The sequence below is a fragment of the Mytilus californianus genome, unplaced genomic scaffold (genome assembly GCF_021869535.1).
Source record: "Mytilus californianus isolate M0D057914Y unplaced genomic scaffold, xbMytCali1.0.p SCAF_1, whole genome shotgun sequence".
Lineage (NCBI taxonomy): Eukaryota > Metazoa > Mollusca > Bivalvia > Mytilida > Mytilidae > Mytilus > Mytilus californianus.
In genome coordinates, this window is record NW_026262581.1 from 3,724,088 (window position 1) to 3,750,259 (window position 26,172).

At 32.4% G+C, this 26,172-nt stretch overlaps 1 protein-coding gene across 1 annotated transcript; it reads right to left on the reverse strand.

Moving 5' to 3' along the window:
• Positions 1–1,508: 1,508 nt before the first annotated feature.
• On the reverse strand, positions 1,509–24,974 carry LOC127736000 (protein shisa-5-like). The gene is made up of 4 exons (XM_052246525.1): positions 24,842–24,974; positions 18,961–19,039; positions 4,392–4,549; positions 1,509–1,916 (listed from the first exon to the last, which is right to left on the reverse strand). Exons 1-4 carry the CDS (start codon positions 24,906–24,908, stop codon positions 1,720–1,722), a joined length of 501 nt encoding a protein of 166 aa, XP_052102485.1. The 5' UTR covers positions 24,909–24,974; the 3' UTR covers positions 1,509–1,719.
• Between the last annotated feature and the right edge of the window lie 1,198 nt (positions 24,975–26,172).

A 26,172-nucleotide genomic window follows, 5' to 3' on the forward strand; every position in this document is an offset into this window, starting at 1 on the left:
TGAACATATACCAAATGGAAACGTCGTTTACAGCAACAATATTGATTTTTTTTTTTGGCAATCAATAGAAAATGGGAATTTTGTGGCAAATCAACCCAAGATTTTTACAGAAAAACGATAGGCTTTAAAACAGAGATTTTTGTCATAACATTTTAAACATAGGTTACGCACTTGCTTGTCCATGGTGTGCTAGTGTTTACTATTTTCAAAGTCATCAAAAAACTTCACAATCCAAAACATCTCATGCTGAGTCACTAAAGTCAAGCACACCCTAGAAGATGTACTTGAATATGTCCATATTTTTTCTTGTTTTAACTAATATCTTTATTTAAAAACTTGTTATTACGAAATCATTGCTAGCACTAAATCACAGAAAAAAAATCACCTATTGTGTTATATTAAAGTATATAGATGATTTTTTAGAGACAAGTGCCTGTATACATAATCCTTAAATAGATTACTTGCTTAGTAGATTGCCTGATTCCATCAATTGATGGAATTTAGAAACAATTTATCATTGCATGTGCAGAAAACTTATCATCTGTTTTGATCAAGTTTCAGCATAAATTGTTCGGCTAAATTTAAATATATATGCGAAAATGAATACATTTTAGTCTTAAATACAATATGTCTTTTATTAGTTGTTGTTGTCTTTGAACTAGCTGTCAGTAACTGCGAGTAATCTCAGATCTGTACTTTGTGTCTTTTTTTGTTTGTTAGGAATGTATAAATACCCTGCCACGTCTAGTCTGTGTTTCTGTTAGATGTTTTTCTGCTTTGAATCGATCTGATGAGTTAAGCCATTTTGAACTGATTTTTATAGTTTGTTCTTATGTTGTGCTGTAACACCACTGTCCCAGGTTAGGGGTGAGCGCTCACAAATATGTTTAACCCCGCCACATTCTTTATGTGCCTGTCCCAAGTCAGGAGCCTGTAGTACATTGTTTGTCCTTGGTTAATGTCATATTTTTTTGGTAAATTATTTTGTTATAAATTAGGCCGTTAGTTTGCTCAATTGCATTGATTCATATTTTTCATGTCGTGGCCTTTTATAGCCGACTATAAAGTATGGGTTTTTCTCATTGTTAAAGTCTGTATGGTTACCTATAATTGCTTACATCCACTTTATTTGAACTTTGGTGGATAGTTGTCTCATTGGCAATCATACAACATCTAATTTTATTCATAAAACTACGATCTTTTTCAATAAAATGTACGGTAAAAATTTTAGATGCGCATTTCGACAATTAGGATCTTTTCAGTGATGATCGAGGCCAAAATGTTTGAAAATCCTTAATGTAATACAAACGTTGAAAAGATGAACAAAACCAAAAAGAACAAACGGTAAAAAGCCAAAGCCGGACAAGGAATCAAAGCTTTGCATTAGGACATTCCTAAATTATCCATATTGTCATGCCAGTATCGAAGTACTGGCTATATAAAAATAACTCAACAAAAGGCGTGTTCCTCTAGGAACAATTAGTTGCAAGGAATCATTCTATAAAATATTGTCAGAAAAGAATTATCATTTATTTACATCATTTGGTGACTATTCCTTATATCGTGAACGTTACCATCTGTAGTGATATGGTTAGTCAAGTTTTTTTTATTCGTTTATAGAACAGTAATCATTTGAAATACGTAATTTGATATTACATGTCTAAACTCCGTGAATATTAATCCGAAAATTAGCCTTTTAAAATAGATTGAGGAACATATTCAATACTTCGGTGGTGGTGCCCCGTAACCTCCGTAAGCTGGTGGAGGAGGAGGCTGTGAGTAACCAAATTGTCCTTGGGGAGGAGGAGGTTGTGGGTAACCAAACTGTCCCTGAGGAGGCGGGTATGCCATATTCTGTCCTGGTGGTGGGGGATAACTCATCCCGGCTGGCTGATTTGGAAATGATGGTCCTGGAGCTGAAATGCAAAAATAGAAAGTAGAAAACTAATTATGCTAAGAAGAAATAAAAATTCTTTTGACTCGACTAAAATTAAAGACATTAATTTGAATCATTTCTTAATAAAATGAAGATAAATTAAATGGTAACTAATCCAACTCATTTGAATGTGATCATTTTTTTTTTCTCGAAACCTTCTATACAAGTGCAACAGACAAATAATTCTTAAAAAAACATAGTAACATCAAAACAAAATGTTGAAGAACTGGTTTTCGCGTAAAATTCTTCAGATATATTTAAAGATCTAAAAATATTTAAACATCAGCATTGGCACTGGCATCCGTCCAGTGTACAAAGATATTTAATTTAGTTTGTTGCGAATAATGTTAATCCTGGATCTTGATATCTTTATCTTTAACAGGAAGCTTAATACTAAAATTTACGCTCAAAGAGGTTTTTCATTTCCTCTTGTTTATTATCCATCATTTGGTGCCCGTTGTCTGTCGACGTCGTCGTCCGTCGTCGGTTAACTTTTACAAAGATCATCTTAAAACTGAAACTACTGTGCCAAATTTAACCAAACTTGGCCTCAATCATCATTAGAGTATCTAGTTTTAAAAATGTGTCCGATGACCCCGCTTGCCAATCAAGATGGCCGACATGGCTAGTAATAGAACATAGGGGTATAATGTAAGTTTTGTCTGTTATTTTGAAAACCGCTATAAATAAAGACAATCTGACGGGGCAAAACATTTCAGAATGTTGAGCTCTACCTATTATGTATTTACGTCAAAATTGTCAGACAATTTCTTATTGGAGTTATTGCCCTAAAATGACAAATTTTACTACTTTTTTCTATTTTGCCTTGAAAACTATAATAGATAAACAGAAACTTTAAACAACAAAACTGATCAGCAAAACAAGATCTTCAAATAAATCAAAGATAGCGGAAATCATCAATCGACTCCTTATTAGAGTTATTGCCCTGAAATAACAATTTTTACCATTTTTCCCGCGTTTTTGCTTAAAATCTTAAAAACTACAATAGATAAATAGAAACTTTAAACAGCATAAGTAATTAGCAGGACAAGATCTACCAATAAGTCTAATAGCCGAATTCTTCAGTCGGCTGGTTATTGAAGTTATTGCTTTTTAATAACCATTTTTACCAATTTTTGGCGTTTTTGCCAATTATGTTGATAACCATAAAAGATACATGTAAACTTTAAATACCAAAAATTTTCAGCAAGACAAAATCTACAATCAGGTTAAATAAATTCTGCCAAAAAAAGTTAGTAGATAGGAGTTATTGCCCTTAAATGACGATTTTTGTTACTCTCGTTTGTTTTTCGGGCAACCACTAATTAAGATAGAGAGAAACTGTAAACAGAAGTCTACAATGATGAAGATGCACATAGACCTAGGTGAGCGACACAGGCTCTATAGAGCCTCTGGTTAGATGTTGACGTTCCCTTGGCGCCATCTTATGGTGTTTATATATCTCTACGTATTGGATTCGCTCGTGTATGTAACAACGTATTTGATTTTAACAACCGAAATCTTTGTATTACTGAAAAATTATTACACCAAGGTGTTGGATATCACAAACTTGTCAAAACTTTTACTAAATTTTATCATCAGTACAAGGACATCATTCGTAAATATAAATCAACGTGCAGACATCTTATACGTTCAGGTATTTCACATCTTTTATGAAAATATTCTATACAAAGCACAAAAATGTCGTCATTCACCTCAAAAGCTAACAAAACCTTTAAACAGACTTATGCAGAAAGGATATAGTTCCGATACTGTTGTCAAGTCATTAGAGATGGCATTTAAAAATTAATATTGATTCACTCATAGGGTCTTTGCATCGGAAATAAACACATTTATTATAGAACCAGTTGTTGGTATGATAAGGGGTTATGTTCTTCTCGGATAATTTATGATGGCATGATACTGAACACCTAACGGGAGGGATTGTGCTTGATTTTCATTTGAACAAGACATATTCTTTTGACCAGTTTAATTGAGGTCTGGAGCTGGCATGTCAGTTACTTCTAGTAGTCCTTTGTTGATTTGTGTTGATCATTGTCATCTTTCTTAGTTTCTTTTGTTGCCTATTCTAACATCGGACTGGGACTTTTAAACTGAGTTTTGCTGTGCGTAGTGCTGTGTGATTGTTTATTCCACATTGGCTAGAGGTATAGGGGGAGATCTCAAAAAAATGTTTAATCCCGCCGCATCTATGCGCCTGTCCCAAGGCAGGAACCTAAAGCCTTTGTTAGTCTTGTGTGTTTTTTTAATTTTGGTTCATTTATATGTTTCGGAGTTAAGTGTGGCGTTCTTTTTGCTAAACATTATTGTTTAGGGGCTAGCTAAAAGATCCATTGTTTGCCTTATGCTGTTTTCTGATCTTTGGTCGTGTTGTTGTCTCTTCGACACATTCCCCGTTTCCATTCTCAATTCTATAAGTTACTGTATTACATACGTGGAGCATGTACAGTAGTTATGGTTGCGGTTGGACGCACAACGGTGCCTCTATTCCCACTGGTTTTCGTTTTCTTGCATACTATCACAACAACAACAAAAACTATAACTCCAAAGATGATGCAACCAACAACTATCCCGGGAATAGCACCAGCCGTTCTGAAATGTACAAGTGTATGATTACAAGTCTGATTAAAAGATACATTTATTTACCCTATTTACACAAAGTTAAAGCATCCAGGTTATTTCTAAAATATATTTTGGCTAGTTTGCATTAACTCACAGCCTTCAAATTTTCTAGAATAAGGATTGTACTTATAGTTACTATTTTGTCTGTTTTAGCTTATATTTCACCTTAGTTTTGACAACTTGAAGAAATCTAAAGCTTGTAAGATTGCCACTTCAGACCTATTGTCTACATTTAACTTTACTTAATAAATGACAATTGTTGAAATTATATACATAATACATTGAATACTTAAATGAATGATAATAAATACGTCAGAATTATATTTTTCAATATCACATCCGTATTTACCAGAGACACTTATATAATCCCAAGAGCTCTGTCAAAAGAGACAGACTCGGCAATGGCCCCAATAGCTGAGCAAAACTAAGATCTAGATGAAGCGACTCCATAGCATAAAACCATACTATCGCCAAATGTCCCGCCTGATTTGCATGTGCCGAGGGTCACTCAACAACCAGTAGAGAAGAAAAGGAATGCCGTAAACGCAAAAAGAGGGAGAGAAAAATCCAATACGTCACACTGGCCTTCCGCAGAAGACTTGCTTGTTTGATGTGGAAGCAAAACCGACGATTTTAATAGAAAACATGGAAAACAAGGCTTTGAGATTACATAAGAGAACGGAAAGATTGTCTTGATTTCCGGGATAGAAAGAACTTTCAATACTGGGAATAACAAGTACACGACATCAGAAGATAGCTAAAAAGTACAATTTAAAGTTGAATGTATTGAAATAAAGGGCGTTATAAGCCCAGACTCTAAAACATATTTAAGTTAAAAAAAACAGGATTTTAATAGCTTTTCTATTAAAGTCCTTGTCGTTTTCAAAAATAATTATGTTTCCTAAATATCGTTTCACGATTACTTAAAATTTACGATTGTGCTTTGCATAAAATTATCTCGTGCGTATGATATTTTCGATAACGTGTCGGAGTTTCAACAACGATATGTCTCTGAAATTAACTTTCATTTTCAAACAATGGACTGATGTGTGAGGAAAAGCAGAAATTTCAAAATTTTCGAACGTTCCTTACACTGTTCGATTTGTTCCATTCCAAACATGAGTACGCACAAACAATAACAATCAGAACACGGAATTTCTGAACATATGTGATTATAGTAATGTGAATGAAGTAACGGAAGTGAAAGTAGACTAGTATTTAATGTAAGACCTAAAAGGTCTCAGAATATAACTAAAGCAGTAGCGTCATTAGAAAATCACATGTGAAAAAGGTATAACAAAAATACTAAACTCCAAAGTAAATTCAGATAAGGGGAATGCAAAACAAAATTGACAAATTCAAACGTTACACCTTATCAACCAACGGAAGGAATGGAAAACAACTGTCACATTCCTGACTTGGTACATGCTTTCCGCAGAAGATGGTGGGTTAAACCTGGTTTTATATCTAGCCAAACCGCCGACTTGTATAGCAGTTGTTTATAGTTCCGTTGTATTGACAAAATTGGGTGAGCAATACCAAACGGACATAATAGGTTAATGTGACAAAAATTGGGATCCAGCAGCCAAAACTGTGTAAAAATATATCACAGACCCATACAATACAACTGACTAGAAAATTCACAGCAAACATACAAAAATCTAACAAAGACGTCAACAAAATCGTTTTTTGTAGTTGATAGTAAATTTGACATAGACGCCAACAAATTGTGTTGTTGTTTATTAGTACATACATTATATAGTGAACACTTTCTCGATAACGTACAAATTAAGTAAAATATACAGACAAGGGTAGACAAAATAATTGTGACGCTTTCTAAAGTTCAAAGGAGCGACAGTGACAAGACGGTTACCATGAGTACATAGGGTCCATTTCCAAACAAGAACGATAGTTGACTGGGGGTAGTCATCGTAGTAATATGTTCAGAAATTTTAAAGCAATACTAAGCGCTGTTCCTTTGCTTTTTGTGTATTATTTATTTTTTGGCTGTGCATGTACTGATTTTGTTTCATCGATGAATACCCCCTATCCTTTGTTTTTCTATTATGTCTTTTGCAAAAAATGAATGGTCCTTAGTAATGAGAGGCGGAAGACCCCAAAGGGTATTTAAACTTCCAAGTTGAAGACAAACTGACAACGCTTTAGTAAAAGATGTTATAGAAAAAGTTCAGTAACTATATTGTATTAACTATTTTTGTTACTGCACCTAGCTTATAACTGGTTACAATGAAAATTTGAATATTAGAAATGGTTACAGATATGAAATTTATAAATGGATATTTGAAGAAAATGCATTTTAAAATGCACACGATGAACAGATAAATAAGCCAACTAAATGCAAAAGATTGGAGAATAACTCTAACTTTATCCAAAACGTATTTTCAAATACTAATTTTTCCAAAGCACAGCTATGGCACTGGATTTTAGTGCTAAAATTTCACAAAAATAATTGTCCGCAGTTGCTGCTTGTCAGCGACCACAGTTTATCAGAATAACTATGTATTTTGACAACTGGTTTATATAGATCTATATAGATCTCGAAAAAGGGCCAAATAAAGTAGGAAGTTACAGAGCAATGAGGACACAAAATTCCGAAAGGTTTTGTCAAATATAGCTAAGGTAATATATTCCAGGGGTGGAAAATCCTTAGTATTTCCAAAAATTCAAAGTTTTGTTAACAGTTAAATTTATATATTTGACTATATCAATGATAATTCATGTCAACACAGAAGTTCTGACTAGTGATACCCTCTTGGAGGAAACTTCCACCAGCAGTGGCATCGACTCTCGAAAAGATTGACTAAAACTTTCATTTACTCTACATCTGAAATAATTTAGTCATGAGGGACAATTATAACAAACACTCAGACAGTAATTGATCTGTACTATTATCCAAAATTAAGTTTACAGTGTATTTACACGTCCCTGACTTTCAAATATCTAGGTATGATCGTTACTGATGAATGTAAATCTAGTAAACGCTTCGGACGAACAAAATGTATAGTGTTTATTTCGTTTAGTTAGGCAAGATCTTTCCAAAACTGGTTTGGGGTATATAGGAAACAAAATATATTGGAATGCAAAGAACTCCCATCAGATGGGTTTGCATTATAAATTGTCTAGAAGTGAAGACAGTGTTTTCATTGTGAAACATTTGATGAAGCAACTAAAAAAACCAATAAGTACTAACCATGCACAACAATTAAGTGCAGCTCAGTACTGTTGAAGTCGACAATATTTGCCTCTGTAATTTAACAACATTTTCTGAAAAAGTCACTGGTTCTTAGGAAGCAGAACATTTGAGCAGACAAGTTGAGTCGAATAAACATTCAACAGACAGAATAGTCTTTGAACACATTGTAAGACAAATTTGGGAAAAACCTCGGGTAGATTTTTGGCATATTTGGACCAAAGATTTTGCTCTTGGATCCACATCAAAATTTATTTAGATGCATTGATCATGGGGAAATGTATTCTTATGTGTTTTCCTCAGATTTGTATACTTACAAAGATATTACAAAATATGAGACTGTTCCGTTATCAGATTATTTTGATTGCTCCTCAGTGGCGCAGAAGAAATTGGTTACCATAGATTCTATCTCTTGATAGAAATTCAAATCAAACTTACATATTGGGAGAATCTGTTCAGTCAGGTAAGGTCAAAATTTTATCATTCTAATACTCAAATATTGAATATTACTGCATGGATTCTCTCAACAGACGTTCAAAACAAAGGGATTTTATGAATCAGCTAAAATATTTTCTCGGAGCATTTTGGTGAGAAAGTACACAAAGAGACTATTCAGCTAAATTCGAACAGTTGAATAACTAGTATAGTGGCTAAAAGCTTGATCCCTATTCAGAAAATCTTTATCATGTTGCTGACTATCTAAATTTGTTGGTTCTTTAGGCCACACCAATTTGATTCCTATTTTTTTGGATTGTCCCGCTCCTATTTTGGAGATATTGACTTTTCAATAAAAAACAAATTACTGCCTCTGCAAATTTGTTATCCGCATGCCGCTCCAAAATTAGTTTCTCCTTGATTTTCTTTTTTCTTTCACATAGACGTTTTTCTATTGGATATAATGCTCTAATCTATTCAAACGCACATGTGATAAATCGATTTGTAAATAAAAAGTCAAAAATCGGGATTCCAACATGCAAATGTGACAGCTCATTGCCCTGGTCAAGTAGTTATTGAACTCACAGTTATCCGATATGCTTCTCGTTTTACCTTTGAAGACATGTTCTTGGATGCAAAAATTAAAAACATTTCGTTAGATGACCACAAACACATCAATATCTGTAAGAACCATCATCGTCCTCGATCCTTGTTTCAACATGCATATACCTATCTGTCTTTGATGAAAGATTTGTTAGCTCAGTCAGAATAATGTATCTGAATGGGATGACAGCCATTTTAAGTGAACATTTTAATACCTTGCGATCTACATGTATAGCAATATAACTATCCTGAACAGCATGTTGTTTAAGTACAAAGTAATAAATATTCACCTCACTTATTATTTTGATCCTGAATATGGATGGATAGTTCCAACTGGATGTCAAGCAACCAATAAACAATCATTACCATATAATGAACACAACTTCTATCAAATATCTTTCAGTGGCATTTGTTCACGACTGTCATTCGGTATATCGAGAAAAATGATCGTGAAAGAATAAGTAACGGTGGTCACGTATTGTGATTGGATCGTGAAAGATCTGGTTTAGGATCGTGAAGAAAATCTTATCGAGAAGACACATGCAACGTCAGTAAATAATCTAATTTAATAAATTGTAATGACAAATATTGGAAAAATAAAAATGTCTGTCGAAATGGTTCAACATTATAATCGGTATCCAAGAAAAATCAAGGCTTAAAAAAGTATATCGTTTTTACAAAACTACAAAAGGTAGATTGCTCTTCGAAATTTCAGAGAAATAAAAATGTAAACAAATATGATTTTTTTTCAAATTTTTAATACATAAACTATTTTTCTCTTAAAAATATCATTCAATATTACTGTTTAAAATTGTTCTTAAAGTTATTTTGATTCAGTTTAATCAGAAACTTTGCAAAAACGGTAATATTTGTAAAAAATTGATATTTCGGATCGTGAAAGATCGGGTACTGCATTTTGATGATCGTGAAACGGATCGTGAAAGATCTGTTGCCGCTTATTCGTTAGTGTAAAAAATCCACAAAAACGGTCAAATCTTCGACAAAGGATAATTAATATTTGTAATTGGTATTTCAAAAGATTGGATTTGCATGACCTATTCCGCTTCACTTTTGTTTGTGAATAGGGCTACATGTATGATGGTTCAATGACATTGGATCTGATTACATGTATTTGGTAATACCACGCATATTAGTTTTTAATTTGATTAGTCCGTCTGTCCGTCCTGCATAAGTTTTATGTCGTTTAAAAACTTAAGATTGTCTAATCTGATTTCCATTTTTATGCACAGTCATATCTATAAAAAGAAGATCCTTGTTGTTTTTGTAAAAATTGGAGAAAAAAAACATTGTTTTAAAAAACAGCAGGAAAACAACTGTCATATCTTTGACTTGGCGCAGGCATTTTCCTAAGAAAATGGTGGGTTAAATCTGGTTTTCCAGCTAGCTAATATGCCTACTTGTATAACAGTTGTTTAATGTTCCGTAATATTTCCAAATTGTGTGAGCAATCATACAGAGATAATTGGTTAACGTGGCCATATCTGGATCATGCAGTCAAAACATACATCACAGACAAACAACACAACTTAATTTAACGTTCAAACACACTTACATCTAAATCAAACAAAGACGACAACAAAAAAGTTTTTGTAGTTCATAATACAGTCAGTATAGTAAAGCAAATTTACGGAGGCCCTTAAGTGTCATGTAAATATAAATATTGTCGTTTGCCGGAGTTTTTAATCTGGTGCGCATCAGTTTGAAAAAAAGTGCACAATTTTGCGAATGACTTTCAACCTGGCGTGCATGACTTTCAAACTGGCGCGCATGACTTTCAAACTCGCGCGCACGACTTTCCACAACTGTTTGCACGACTTTTCAAAAACTGGTGCGCACGACTTTCAAACTTGTGCGCATGGCTTTCAAACTGGCGTGCACGATTTTCAAAATGGTGCGCACGACTTTCAAAAATGGTGGTCACGACTTTCTAAATGGTGCGCATGACTTTCAAGAACTGGTGCGCACAGCTTTAAAACTAGTGCACACTAGTTTGAAAGTAGTGATCACCATTTGAAAATCGTGCGCACCAGTTTTTGAAAGTTGTGCGCACTAGTTTTCAAATGTAGAGCGCACCAGAATAAATCTCCGGCGAACGAAAATATTTCTATTTACTTGGCGCCTTACATAATGACATCACTTTCCGGATAAAATACAAAAAAAAGTAAAATATAAATACAAGGGTATACAAAATGAAACAACACTATAAAAACCTCATGTGTTCGAATCGCATCTCTGGACCCACCCACATAAGGAACGCAAAAAGCAAAAAACCTGAAAGCTGGATGCCCATATGCCGAACCATCCCAAGAGTCATACGATCAACTGGAACATAATAGTACAAAGACAAATAACGGTAAAACTGTAAAGTTGATAAAAATGTGGCATAGAGTCAGCACCTATAATCAATATTATTCTATTAGGTCTTGGTACTTTCAATTACCTTTTTGAGAAAAAGACGAGATGTTCTTTCACAAACCCATGGCTCATTAATTTTTGGCACAGGCACTGATAACGTTTTACAAACTGAGTAGCAGCTGCAAGCTCCTGAAAATCGTATGAGTTGAGAAATGTTTACTCCATACGCGGATGAAGTTGAGGTGAGGAAAATTTATAATTTGAAAATTGAAATCATCTCGTTTGTCATAGACTCTGGTATTGAGATAATCAAATTCGGGGTATATGTCTAATAAAGAGCTGCGCCATGAGCGCATGATACGCCCGTCGCTTTTTCAAAGAATAAAGTTCCATAACTCATCAATGTCATATCAGAAATTTATAAAAGACTAAAGGGAGGTTATTTTGATAGATATAAACCAGTCACCAAAGTTTCATGAAAACTGCTGAAAGCACTTTTGAGTTATTGTCCGAAAACTGGAAAATCCCCCCTTTTGTATGAATACAATCTCATAATTCGGAAACGTAAAATCTAAAATTTACAAAAATTGAAAAGGAGCTTACGTCAATAGATATAAACAATTCGCCAAAGTTTCATGAAAACTGCTCAAAGCATTTTTGAACTATTGTCCGAAAACTGGAAAATCCCCCCTTTTTAATGAATAAAACCCCATAACTCGGACACGTAAAATCTGAAATTTATAAAAATCGAAAGGGAGCTCACGTCACTAGATTTAAACAGTTCACCAAAGTTTCTAGCAAATTGGTTAAAGCGTTTTTGAATTATTGTCCGACATGTTGACGACGGACGGACAGACGGGTGGACGGACGGACAGACAGACGAACGGACGGACAACGATATGCCATAATACGTCCCGTAAAAGGGCGAATAAAAATGAGGCAGAGGAAGCTGTAGATATAGTGTCTGTAATCTCTAGTTCATGACTGTTAATGGGACCCAATCAGAAAAGTTTATATTGTTAATGGAAAGAACATCTTCAATGCACCTGTATGTAAAATTGAAAAATTAAATGATATAGCTTCTTTGATTTAACCCTTACGAAAACAAAAACGTACACATTAAAATATTTCCAGGGGAAGACCACGACACCCCCTCTCGCTTCACTCATTTGTGGCTGCATTACGTATTATATCTACAAAGATATTTACTCCTTGATTTTTTCCTCCTTATGAAAACACAGCAGATTTTTCACAGATTTTTTAAGTAGAATTACACTTATAGCTTACTGTTCGATGTGAGCCAAGGCTCCATGCATACACAAGAATCAGGGACAGCTCAGCGGGGGAAACGTTATCAGTGAATAACAAGGGAGCACTTCTGAACTGATAAAATTTAACATTGTTGTATATGGAAAAAACATGACAGTTGCTTAAAAATGATTTGTCAACATTTTATTTGTACAATCATAAACTATTGCCATGGCAGGTGAAAAAGTTATTAAATTTATCTTTATTTTGATGTAAAAAAAATTATTTTATGTTATTTAAAAGTGGTGTCCCTAATGATTTGAAAAATTCCCATGAAAAGATACGTTTTTCCTACATAACTTAACCAAATTCAATGATGACGAGTGGTAATAAAAAATTCCTATAAAATTCATTATTGCAGTGACATTATTTCGCCATGTCCCATGTTATTTTTGTATAATTCTTCTTTCTGAAGGTGCAAAAAAAAATATTTTAAGTTTGCATTTGATGGTGTCCCTGGAAGTTTGAATATGGTGATTATTTCGTTATCAAACGTCAGTTCATGTATACGAATATTGTAAAGAACTGAAACCGCTATCTATACGTACCATATTGGGAAAGACGGAAAATGTTTGATATAAGATAGCGTCGAAACTTTAAAAAAAATAATAATATTAATCATTTTTCAATTATTGTTTAAAATAAAGTCATGATGACGAAAATGTTAAATTGAATTTTAGTCCCGATTAAAAATTGTTGAAATTTTAAACATTATCCTGATAATTTAGATATATAGATAGAATTTAAACACATTTTGTATAATTAGAAAATTGCTAATGAATTACAAAGAGCTTATTTGCAGTACACACCTAATGACAAAGGAAACAATGTGAATTTGAAATGCTGTACTAAAAGTTGGATGATGAATTAATTAACTTGAAATGCAAAGCATTTGTGTATTGCTATTTAAGTTTTGTAGGGTTCGGGAAAAGTTACATTAATGATTTAATTGTTTTTCTTTCTCGTAAACACTTATTATGTATAATACATATCATTTTATTTATTGGAAGGAAAAAGCTATGTACAAGTATCGTTTATTGTGTTCTTATCTAACCATATTAAGGTGTGAATTTAAACAATAACCACCCGCTGTCTTATCATCTGCCAGCTATTCAATTAATGAAAGATGTAGACCGACATGCATGCTGATTTTGAATATCATTTGACAGTACTAAAAGTTTAATGTACACTTAACGTATAACTCCGTCAACTTCTGTACTCAGGGATGTTTATACATGAACATATATAGCCCCGTCTAGCATGTCTAGTGTGCAAGAGAGATTTAACTAAAATTTTGAATGTTGAAATATTGGAATGATTCGTTCATTGTTGAAGACCCTACATCAACTCTCAAGATGTAGAACACGAATAAAAGCCCTATTCATTAATAATTTTCTATGTTTTCTATGTATTGTGTGCGATTTTGTCACATGTACATTTACTCCATATCCTTTAATTTTCTATCCAATATGTTATTTGTGCATCTAGAACATTCAAATGTCCGATGATATAAAAAAAAACTTATTCAACAGTTAAATTATAATAATAAATTCAGAAAACAGTTGGGCACTCTCTTTGACATATCATTTGATATGTGCAACAGGTTTTCTGATATTTCAAAAATAATATTACTTTGCCTTTCAATATCAGTGTAATCATTTCTATCAGACCATACTTTTTCTATGAATGAAGGTAGATGTGGGGTATAAGTAAATGCAGAAGTCTTGAACTTCTGGTAAATGAGATAGCAACCCAACCATGCACATAAATAACTTAGACATCTAGAGAGCAAAATATAGCCTTCTCCAAAAGACAGGCTCTTACAGGGCAACTTAAATACTCAACAATAGACATGCCTTTATAAAAATGTCAGGATCTAAATCGCCAAGAGTCTATACGTTCAATGTGAATTTAAAAAAAAACTATGTGGTGTTTGCTTACATCATCGTTTTTCAGTCTCTGGTGTATTGTTTTCTAATATTGACAATAATACCACATCTTCTTATTTTTCTTAAGGTCTGTTATAAACACAAACATTCTCCAAATAACGAAAACAAATAAGATATGACATACGACAACTACTTACGAAATCCCCAAATTTTGACAGGTACTAGTACATGTATATGGAAATGTGTTCGAGTTAAACTTACTTTTGTAGGTCTCAACCCTCCCCCTGTTGAATCTCAGTATAGATTAACAAAACGTGCATAAAAACAAATACAAAACAGACAAGTTCTAGAAAAGAACTTAACTGATTTGTTTAAGTTTATGCCACACATCTTATTTTTGGTACGTAAATTTGCTATCCTATGCCTTTTTTCACAGTTAATCGTCTAAGTTCCAATTCGCCTCCTATTGGTGTCTATATAAAAATGATCGTCCCACATGAGTGCATATTAAATATTTTTGAAAATCTATTTTGCCTTTCTGCTTACCGGGCTATGTGATTACAAAATTATTTTGGATAGACATGTTTTGTTTATGTCTAAAATTCAAAGAACCCTCATACAATGGCTGTATAAAAAGTTGTATATAGCAGACCTATAATACTTTTTCATGAACTTATTTAGCGATTTTGCAGGTTAATATATATGAAAACATTTGTTATCTTCATCAATATGAATTGCTTTTTAAACTTGCCTGAGGAAGACGGAAAACGATCCCGGATACACATGTGAAGATGAAGCTCTATAGTTTATTGAAAAATTTAGATTCACACCGCATATGTTTTCGAAATTTATGACTGAGTTTCATATGAAATTGTATTGTGTCTGGTTTTTGCATATTACTCCCATCTTTTCTTTTCAATATGGGTTTATGTTAAGAATAAACATCATTATCTAACGGTTATACAGATACAGCGAAAATTGACACGAAGTAGGCAAATATTTCGAAAAATAGGAATTATACCAACCTGTATGTATTTCACACTAGTAAAAAAGAAGAAAAAACGTGAGAATGCCTTTTAATTTACCTCTTTAAAATTATTGTAGCCTTAAAACTGTCAAAACTTATCAAATCGACTTTCTAAAATTCACAGGTTTAGTCTTTTTTACCCAAATCTTCTGAAAAGCGTCTCAAATTCGAAAAATGGATTTTTTAAGATTAGAAAAAAAACCACCGCTATTTTAACTAGTTGCGATTTTAGTCTCTTTTTTTTAACTATGTTAGAACATAAATCAGGCCATTGTTTTTCTCTTTTAAATGATTTCTCATTTTTTCATACCGGGGCATTTTATAACATAACTTTTTATAACATGTATAACTGGGTTTACTCATTGTTGAATGACGTACAGTGTCCTATAGTAACTGTTGATAACATCCTCGTATTTTGTTCTTTCAATTGACGGAAAGTTTTCATCATACCACAACTTTTTATTTATAAGCCAATATATCCATTTGTTGAATTAAGATGATACATTTCAAATGTAGGACATAAAAGCCCCGGACACGAAGATGGTACCAGAAAAAAATCAGGTTAGAGATAGTTTGTCTCTGATTTACAATGTGAAAAACTTATTTCATAGTAATAGTTTGAGTTTTCTTGAACATTAATAATTATAAGTATAAACAACTTTGTAAACAAAATTAATTCACGGTAAAAGAATTCATAATGATCTAGTAATTATTTAGAAAATAGGCTGCGAAAGTTTGTTATTATTTGACTGGCTTTATGGTACCAAGAAATATATCCTTTGCATGAATAAAATTTGATAAGTCTTCATTTATCAATTCTAACGAACAATATCCCAAGCTGTATAATGAATTTATGTGATGAAAAGAAAGTACTTCAATAATTTAAGTTTCTCTAATATATTCAAACTATAGTAAACAGTTTTACTATTTAAATGTGACTTTTTGTCCTATCAATTATGTGACGGTCAGGCGTGGGACTTTGTGCCATTTACTTGCAACTCAGGACTGAAAAATTACCTTTACTTAAGACCTCATAATTACCATTGTAAATTCAATCGTTTACGGTTTCAGAGGCGTATAAAACAGATAGTAAATACCTTTTTTCAGATTTTTTTTTACATAATCAAGAAGGACAAAGAAGATTCTTTTGAAAGAAAGATTTGTAATTATGCCAAATGAAAATTAAACTATGAACTTTTTTGACATAGTAAGTCGTGAATTCTTTCTACTACAGCCCAAGTATTGCATATTCAAATATAGTTTTTCTTTCTCTTTAAAACCAAGTGTCTTGCTGATAGCAAGGATTTAAAACTATACAAATCCTTGCTGATAGTTAACATGTTAAAGGATTCCCACTGATTACAATCAATTAACACATATATGATCATATATAGACCATCGCGACACATATCGAGAGTTGTCTTATCTTGCGAACTGGACACCGGATGAGTCAAGGAGATTAGAAACCCAGTTCAAAAGAATTATTTCTTAATTTGAGTTATCTCCCTCAAAAGTGTCCACAATTCTTGTACATGTTGAAGACCGTACTTTGACTGATAATGGTTTACTTTTATAAATTTTGACTTGGATGGAGAGTTGTCTCATTGGCACTCATACCACATCTTCTTATATCTATTGACCACCGTTAGTTATTCTTTCACGATCATTTCTCTCGATATACCGAATGACACCCTTGTGTTTGGATACATACACATATTTTAAATTTATTCAACATGTGTCGTTTACCAAGCTAACATAATTCCTCTTGTAAAATCCTTGAATCTCTTTTATTAAACCTTCACCCTAAAGAATAGTACCATAAACATGATAAACAGATATGCATGACAAAAATGTTTATTAGATAAAAAAAAAATGGAGATTGCCGTGGTTTCTATGCTTCCTAAATATGTATATATATATATATATATATATAAATATATATATATACAAGTCTAAATTGAAAACAACGTTCAAACCTATGATTGTGTTGGATAAAAACCGCAATTTTTATACGTGTGCATGCAAAACAAATTTCTTGTTAGAGGGGTCTAAATACAGCACAAACAACATTTTTCAAAAGACCAAAAAAGTGAAAAAGTATATTTTAACAAAACGCATTTGACTAGCAGGTCCAACAACGGATGTTCTTAAACCCTGCTGACTGCCATGGCGATTGCCAAATAAACCGATCACCAGATGTAACAAAATGGATCTTAATTATTAATTTAATACCAAACAGAAAACAATAAACTTGCGGAAAAGATGGTATACCGCAAAAATGAGGTGCAAAAATTTGTACACATATCCGAATTTCGACAATTAATGTCTCTTCAGTAATGTTAGGAATCGAAACGGTATTTGGAAGGCCATATAATTTACCTCAATTTAGGAAAGACTCTTGAATTTACGCCGACAAAGTTTACTTGAAGAAAACGACCAATATTAACTAAACCACGTGCACAGTGGGACAAGAAAATCTGGTATGGTACAGCCACAAATAAATCGCACTATATGCATTAGAGCTTCTGTTGTCCTTCTTGTTTTTTCGATGAAGTAACCCAGTTATGATATATACATTAATTGTACAACTTCTAAATTGCATAATTTAAAAAAAATATATACCGCTCGCTTCACTTTTAGAGCATTCGCCTAAAAAAAAACATTTTCAAGAAAAACAAAAAAAAAACAATTTCGCTCGCTCGCCCTATATTTTTTGGAGCAGTTGACAGAAGAACTAGAGATCAGATTGGTATGGCCTTATTACAGTTAAACACAATAGCAGATATTATTATATGATACATGCTATTTTTGCAAGCTGTTGGAAATAGGGTAAAAAGGTATAAACCGAATGGGATGTAAAATAAGACCTTATAGTATAGGCAAAATAACACTTTGCAGTTGAATGAGACGGTGTTTTACAAAATTTATGCATTTGCTAAGAAGATGCAGTGATTTGAATTCAAAGGAAATAAAACATAATGCCATTATTTTTAAAGGACAGAGGCTATCAAAACATAATCTCTTAAATCATTGTGAGGTTAAAATTCATTTCCTCATAATAATTAGAACCTTAAAGAGGACTTTGTATTTACACAGATAAATTATGACGTAAGGTGATTACATTTCATGAATGTTTTTAACTTCAATCACTTATATAATTGCGATGAGAGCATGTTATAAATAAAACATATCTATTATATTAAATAGTAATTTCATGGTAAATATTTTTAACCTTATACAATAATACAGTCGGAGATTCATAAATATCCAACTGATTGAATATAGTTTTACTCGACAAACCACAAGACAAAACTTAACTGGTTTGCGTGCTCAAAGGTGGTCCAATGATGACATTTGACCTTCTGTGCTGAAAGTCCGGGAAACAATATTTTACAGGTTTCATTCGAAAATTTTGCTTCTTGAATAAACGTTCTCTAATACCTAAAAAAATCACTCAGTATTGTATGCGATGTTATTTTAAAATATATATTCGGAACAAAAAATATTGTATAGCCATCTCAAATATACTCACATATAAGATGAACCGGAATAACAATAGTATCTGGAGTAGTAACTTCTGTAATAACAGTAGCTGGCTGTGACTGGTATAACTATTTACGAATATAAAACATGATCATAATCATGATAAAGTAGCTGGCTGTGACTAGTATAACTATATAAGAATATAAAACATAATCATAATCATGATAAAGTAGCTAGCTGTGGCTGGTATAACTATATACGAATACAAACAGAATCATAATCATGATAAAGTAGCTGGCTGTGACTGGTATAACTATAAACGAATATAAAACATAATCATGATCTTGATAAAGTAGCTGGCTGTGACTTGTAGAACTATATACGAATATAAATCACAATCATAATAAAGAAATCGACTCTGGCTCATAATAAATATACTAGAACATTTTACTGGTACAACTAAACAGAACTATATATAGATACATGTACATTGATAGATTATTTGTTTTACTTTCAGTCGAAAAGATATCATGCAAATCCAAATATTAAACGTAATCAAAATGTAAATATATTTGTTTGAAACCGTTTGATCAGAGGATTTCTATACAGTTGAAGAGCCGTTTTAACTTCAAATTCAAAATAAAACCTTCTTTGGGTCCCATGAAGAAATAAATGTATACGAGAAATTTATGTAAGTTGGTCGATCAGATCTTAAGATTGCCTCTTGCAATGTTTTTCATTCTAGCGGAACCAAATAAAAATCGGTTGTAGAGGACGTTCCATTCATTAGGTATGTCATGTTTGGTTATAATTGACCAAACAGTTTCAGAAAAGAGTACGAAATGTAATGCTCATTAGAGTTTCAGAGAAAACCGCCAACCCTGCTATATTTGTCATGTTTATAATTTGTTAAACATTAACCAACATTTTGAGGGTCTTCCAATCATCATTCCAATAAAGGTTGCAAACTTTTCGCATTGTAGTGTTAGTTGAGATTAATTTTTACATTGGCTAACCAGATTGACTCTGGTCCCATATTTTTGATCCGATCAAAATTACATGACGATTACTTATAGATGACTGTCTGTGCATCATGTCTGCAAATTATGGTTGAATTTGGCCTGGTGTATTTACAGAAAATGGTAAGATGGGAACTATTTGCTAATTATTACAACAGTTTTGACACCCGATCATATATAATTAGATAAAAGTCTTTTGTAAATTTTTGCATTATAGTTTCAGCGGAGAATTTGTTTTACTGCAGGTCTGACGTAATTTTACACAAGGAACACGATTGGTTAATTTTATTTAGACTTTCCTTAAAATACTTTTTCAAGCTTTGAGACATGTAAGAATTAATAACCGATGTGCTTATGTTGTTTTCTCTTGAAAAAAAATATATTTAAACATTAAATAACTTTTATGGACGACTGATACGTTTCGTCATGGTTTGTCCCTCATTGACGAAAATGGCGGCAGATTTTGAAAAAAAAATCACTCGATTTTTAGCCGTGTCATTGTTATCATCTACTTTCCTGAATCAAAATGTAACTTAAAAGAAACCATGAAACCTACCGTTTTCAGAATATATAGCATTATTATGTTAAAATACGATGGGGCAGAACAAGAAGCTCGTTAACTGAACATGATCATTTTCACGAATCCACGAGGCCTGCCGTCGGCAATGCGTTGAGGCATCGTTCGGCGCATGAGTGGCGATGCCTGAAGCCATCGTTCGCCTGGAAAGGGAATCCTGTAACACTTTTTGAACACACAGAACATGAACAAAACCAAATTGTTATAATTAAGAACACCTGATGTTCACTTTCAGAACAGTTGACGAACGTGTTCAAAGTGATGGTGTTAAAATATGGAATACTAGAACACACCCGCGAAATCGCGGGTATTTAGAGCTTGGTTGAAAGTATGTAAACTGTTGCAGGATGAATTTTTGTAAAAGATTTTATGTCTGGAGAATTTCAGAAAAGGTATCAAACTGAGTCACAGGCACTTGGAGACTGGACAATTATTTTAAGCCCTCTCCCTTTTTTTCAAAGTCCGTTATTTTTTTGCTCTCTGTTAAATTCCATGATTTTCGCGTTTCTGTATACTATGAACATACATATAATATAGATAAAGTGTATTTGCTATTAACTATCAATTCCAAGTTTCTTCTCCACGGCGATCACTGCTATATTATATAGAGAGTCTCTATATATTATAGGATTATAATCATAGTATACATGCAGAATAACGCGAAAATAATTGTCCTGTCCCCGAGTAATTATGAAAATTATGTTTAAAGAGGGGAGTAAAGGGGGGGGGGTGGTGGTATCTGCACGGAAGAACGCGAAATAAAATTGCCATTTCACGATGAGCGAACAATTAAAAATTTCTTGCACGTTGATCTTTTTATCGATTTCAAGAAACACGGTGAATAACGAACCTTTTTCACGGCTGCACGCGTGAAATAAAAAGTGGCAAAACACGTTGCACAAAAATAACCCTTTACCCCCTCTTTTAAAGTTTAAAATCGGAAGTCTTGGGTATGACATAAATGTTGGTCTGATGACGGAAACTATATCCGGACGCCTTTTTCTTCGTTTTTTCCCCAAACTGAATAATCATAAGAATGGATGACAAATGCGACTATGCATGGTACCTATAGGACACAGAGGCATGATGATTAATTTATTGGGGAAGGAAGAAAAGCGACACACAAAATGAGGTCTCCTCGTTTAATAGTATAGATGTTCTGTTTTCAAGCGTACATAATTTTTCATTAGTACTTAACTTTAATTGTTATAACAAAAACTACATTCAATTCAGGCAAAATAACAACTCTTTATGTAATCAACTGAACATATATGAAAGAACAGTACATCAGACGTCTTAAAATATCATAAGTAACAGTTTTACATATACATCACTGAAATGACATATATATATAATTTTATTTGAAACCGACATATATAAAACGAATAAAGATTATTTTTTCTTCGTGACTAGAGAGTTACTAAATCTCCAGTATCGTAGCCAAAAGTACATGTCAATGTGATAAGTAAACAGTTTATCAGTCACAACGAATGGGTCTGAAACTCTAGTGCAAACTAACGCTTGAGAATCTGGAACACGAGATGAATAATTCAATAATTCACCATGGAATAATTTTATTTCGGATGGACAGTTTAAAGTCGTGAGTCCAATCTGATTCATCAAAATTATAAAGATATTTATGTATACAAAATTAAATTGACATGAATAAACGGGCGCATTGCATTTGCGCCAAGTTTTACAAAATCCAGTGTTTCATTTGCGCCACAAGGTTATATTTCTTTTTGCCATTTTACAGGTAACATATAACTGAAAAGTTAAAATATGCATTGCTTTATCGTGAATAAGAAATCTTTTTACAGAATTCCCCGTTGGTATTCAAATGAGTTCATAATCATTTCTAATACAAAACTGAGAGTCACTTCGGTTTATAATTATATAGTGTTCACATGTTTGAGGTGTCAAGATGGACATTATTAATTCGGAGACAAATAGAGGAAATTAGCCCGTAATTTATGATGACCACACATATAGGTTATCTAATGTTCTGTAAAATGAAGAAAAGTCGTTTAAAGTACAAAAAACTTGCAAAGCAAGAATAATAACAGATATGGGTCCTCAATGCTCTTCAACTTTGTACTTGTTTGGCTTTATAACTATTTTGATCTGAGCGTCACTGATGAGTCTTATGTAGACGAAACGCGCGTCTGGCGTATTAAATTATAATCCTGGTACATTTGATAACTATGGACAACAAAAAAATATATAAACTTTGAACGAACACAACCATGGTTATCATTAGAACTTACCAGTGCATAGTGCTTTCACTTTGGTTTAATGATGACTAATTTCTGATGAATATCATGTTTTATTATGCAAAGAAAAACAGTGTTTTAAAGTTATTATTGAAAGTTTCTTTTGAATAAATCTATTTTTTATACTATTTATCTGTATTATTGCTGCAAATGACTTTTTTTTTTTTGGCGCAAATGAAATAAGGTTTGTAGCGCAAATGAAAGATTTTTTTTGGGTCAAATGAAATGCCAATTGGTGCAAAAGCAAAGCATCAGAATAAACTTAATAAATAACAACTAATCTGAATGATATTGTCAGGGGCGTTGCTTAGACAAGTTATTTTTTTAGTTACTTATGTAGGTAACGTTTACTTTTAAAAATAATTAAATTACTCAATAGAGTCATTTAAATTTCAATAGAAGCATGGACCAAATGTAGTTTTCATGAATCTTTACATCATACTACATAAAATTAAGAATTTAATAAATTTGAGAGGAGTATAGAGATAAAGGGTTACTTTAAAAATATTAACAAAAATATTACTTGAATAAGTTATTTTATACATCTTTGAAAGAATTAGTATTTACCATTATTTAAGGAACATATGCAATTATTTTGGGTTACAAATTATAAATAACTTCAAGTCTTAACTAACTTACAAGTTTCTATCTATTTATATCTGTCTACCTTCAAGATTTTCAAGGAAACTGATATTTTAATAGTCCCAAGAGACCATTCTTTGACCCAGAAGCGCTTGAAAATTTGTTAAAGCTTGTAAAATCTGTATGAATATAAATAATATTTAGAAAAGTTACTTATATGTAGTATTTAAAATAGCCTCGTTTTCAACCTTACTTGTATAGCCTGAGGTAATTTTAAAAGTTACTTGCCAAAGTTTAAGTAATGCCCCTGACTGTTTTCAGAACTTGGGAGAATAAATGTGAAATAATAATCAGATTATGATAATTAAGAACACACAGTTATGAATAAGTTAAATTTTAACTAATTGAATAACTGTTACAAATTAAAAAACGTAAGTCAATGTTCAAATTATCAAAGGTTATGGATTATGGATAAGAAATGTAAATAGAAACCAAAATATGTATATAAAACACAATGAATTTCAAGTCCAAAATGTCAAAATTATGAATTTTAAGTAAAAGTCCAAAATAATATGAGAAGTAAAAGCTTGGTCACATTTTCCGAAGAAAGTAAGAACTGGTATTTTTAAGCCCACAGTATTATTTAGAGGTTAATTCAATTTAAATTAAAAAGTTTGTAGAATTTACATTTTTGTTCTTTTTGTGCGTGTCGATGGTGGACATTGAAGGTTCACATATTTTATTTTAATTTTTAGTTTTCATTAAAATATTTTAGTTTAAAGTATGTCAAGGCATTTAAATGTATTAATTAAGCAATGGTTAATAAAGCCGAATTGTTTTTCTTTAAACCTTTATTCAATCGGGTCAAATCAACAATGCCTATAGTTGTTGGTTGCTGCTTTTATTGTTAAGTTTTATAAATAACATGATGAAATGGATATAAATACGCCACAACGACAGTAAATTAACAACTAAAAACTTTTATACTTTTGATTATACCTTGTATGTGTTAGAGTCAAAATAGTTTGAACTAATTGTTTTAGTTTGTATGCGTCATTTCCTTGTCTATTGGAATACGTAGGTCTTGTATGTGGCTTTTAATTTGTATAGTTGGTGTATATGTAGATGAAGATTTGTAATTCCCTTTTAATATCATTTGGGTCTATCTTACCTGTATTTACTAGAAGGGGAAACATGGGGCAATTAAAAACCGTTGAGGAAAGACTGACAAAACCAAGACAAAAAGAAAACAGACGAATAGACAAACTCAAATTATAATATTACACTGAAAACTAAAGTTTGACCAAGACTACAAATCCAGTTGAAAATTAAAACATTCAAAATCAAATTTATACGTTATATAAAACCCTTTTCTGGGTTAACTTTTCAGTGTCGGAACTCCCGTGGTATATAATTTTTACATAACATAAAACTTCAATTAAAGATTTTCTTTAGATATAGATATATATAAGACTCTACCTTCATTTAGTAAACAGACAGCAACAAAAAGTATCCAGTTTAGAACAGACATTTTGGACTTTGTCATGTACACATGTATATGGTTTCTTTTGATTTTAAATATGTCACAATGGTACACAAGCTATAAAAATTTAATACGTTTAAATATTATAAGTAGTATTAAATTAGCAGTGCATGGATGTAAAGTTTTGATCGTGTAACGAACGAAAACACAACGATTAACTTGGTTAAGTAAATGACTTGTTCAGATTATTTGATGCCATTAATTACTGGTTTGTGTGAACAATTTGCATTGTTTGTGCAGAAAACTTATCATAATGTGTTGATCAAGTTTAAGCATAAATTGTTCATCTAGATTTAAAATGTATGTGATAAATAAGTACACAAAACTATGTTCCTTTTTAATAAAATTAACAGTACAATGTTTACTGCATCAGACGCGCATTTCGACAACTGATATATAAATAAGAAGATGTGGTATGATTGTCAAAGCCAGAAACCGAATGACGTAGAAGTTTGACTATAGGTCACTGTACGGTCTTCAAGGTGCCAACGATGAAAATTTAATACAAATAGACAGGAAATACGAAAAACAAATACAAATTTCATAAAAAAATATCAATAACCTTTCAGTGTCGGAACTCCCGTGGTCTCATCAGTGATGCTCGAGGCCAAACTTTTTCCAAATCCTATATGTTATACAAACGTTGAAAAGTTGATAAAACCAAAAAGAACCAAAAGTAAACAGCCAAACCCGCACAAGGACTCATAGCTATGCATTATGTAGATTCCTTAATTCTCCGTATTTCTATGCCAGTGCCGAAGTACAGACTATACTTAGCTGTTGATACCCTCGACATGCTCGATGATACTAACAGTCCACTAACAATGGTAGTAATAAGATTAATGGTACCTAGTTAACTGCACCAGTAACACATTATTTCACCATCCGGGATTTTTTTTTAAGACATTTTAAAGACATATCATTGTAAAATATCCCAATAATTGCAAGATGACAATTTTCTTAGCAGACATAAAGGTAGAAATTGAACATTTTTTATGTCTGATCCATTTGTCGGCGATTTCATAGTTTTAAAGTGAGCGCCCAACACTCCCCCTATTTTTCACTTAGACCAATAATAAAAGAATAAAGAGGAAAATGCACATAGAATTAGTCTAGAAATAGTCTAGAAATAGTCTAGAAATAGTCTGATTTTAGCCCCTATTGAATATCTAGGATTAAGGGACACCGAAATCGTTCTTTTATGTAATTCATTATACTTTAGTGAATGCATAACGCCCAAATATTACATATATATTCAGGACGATAT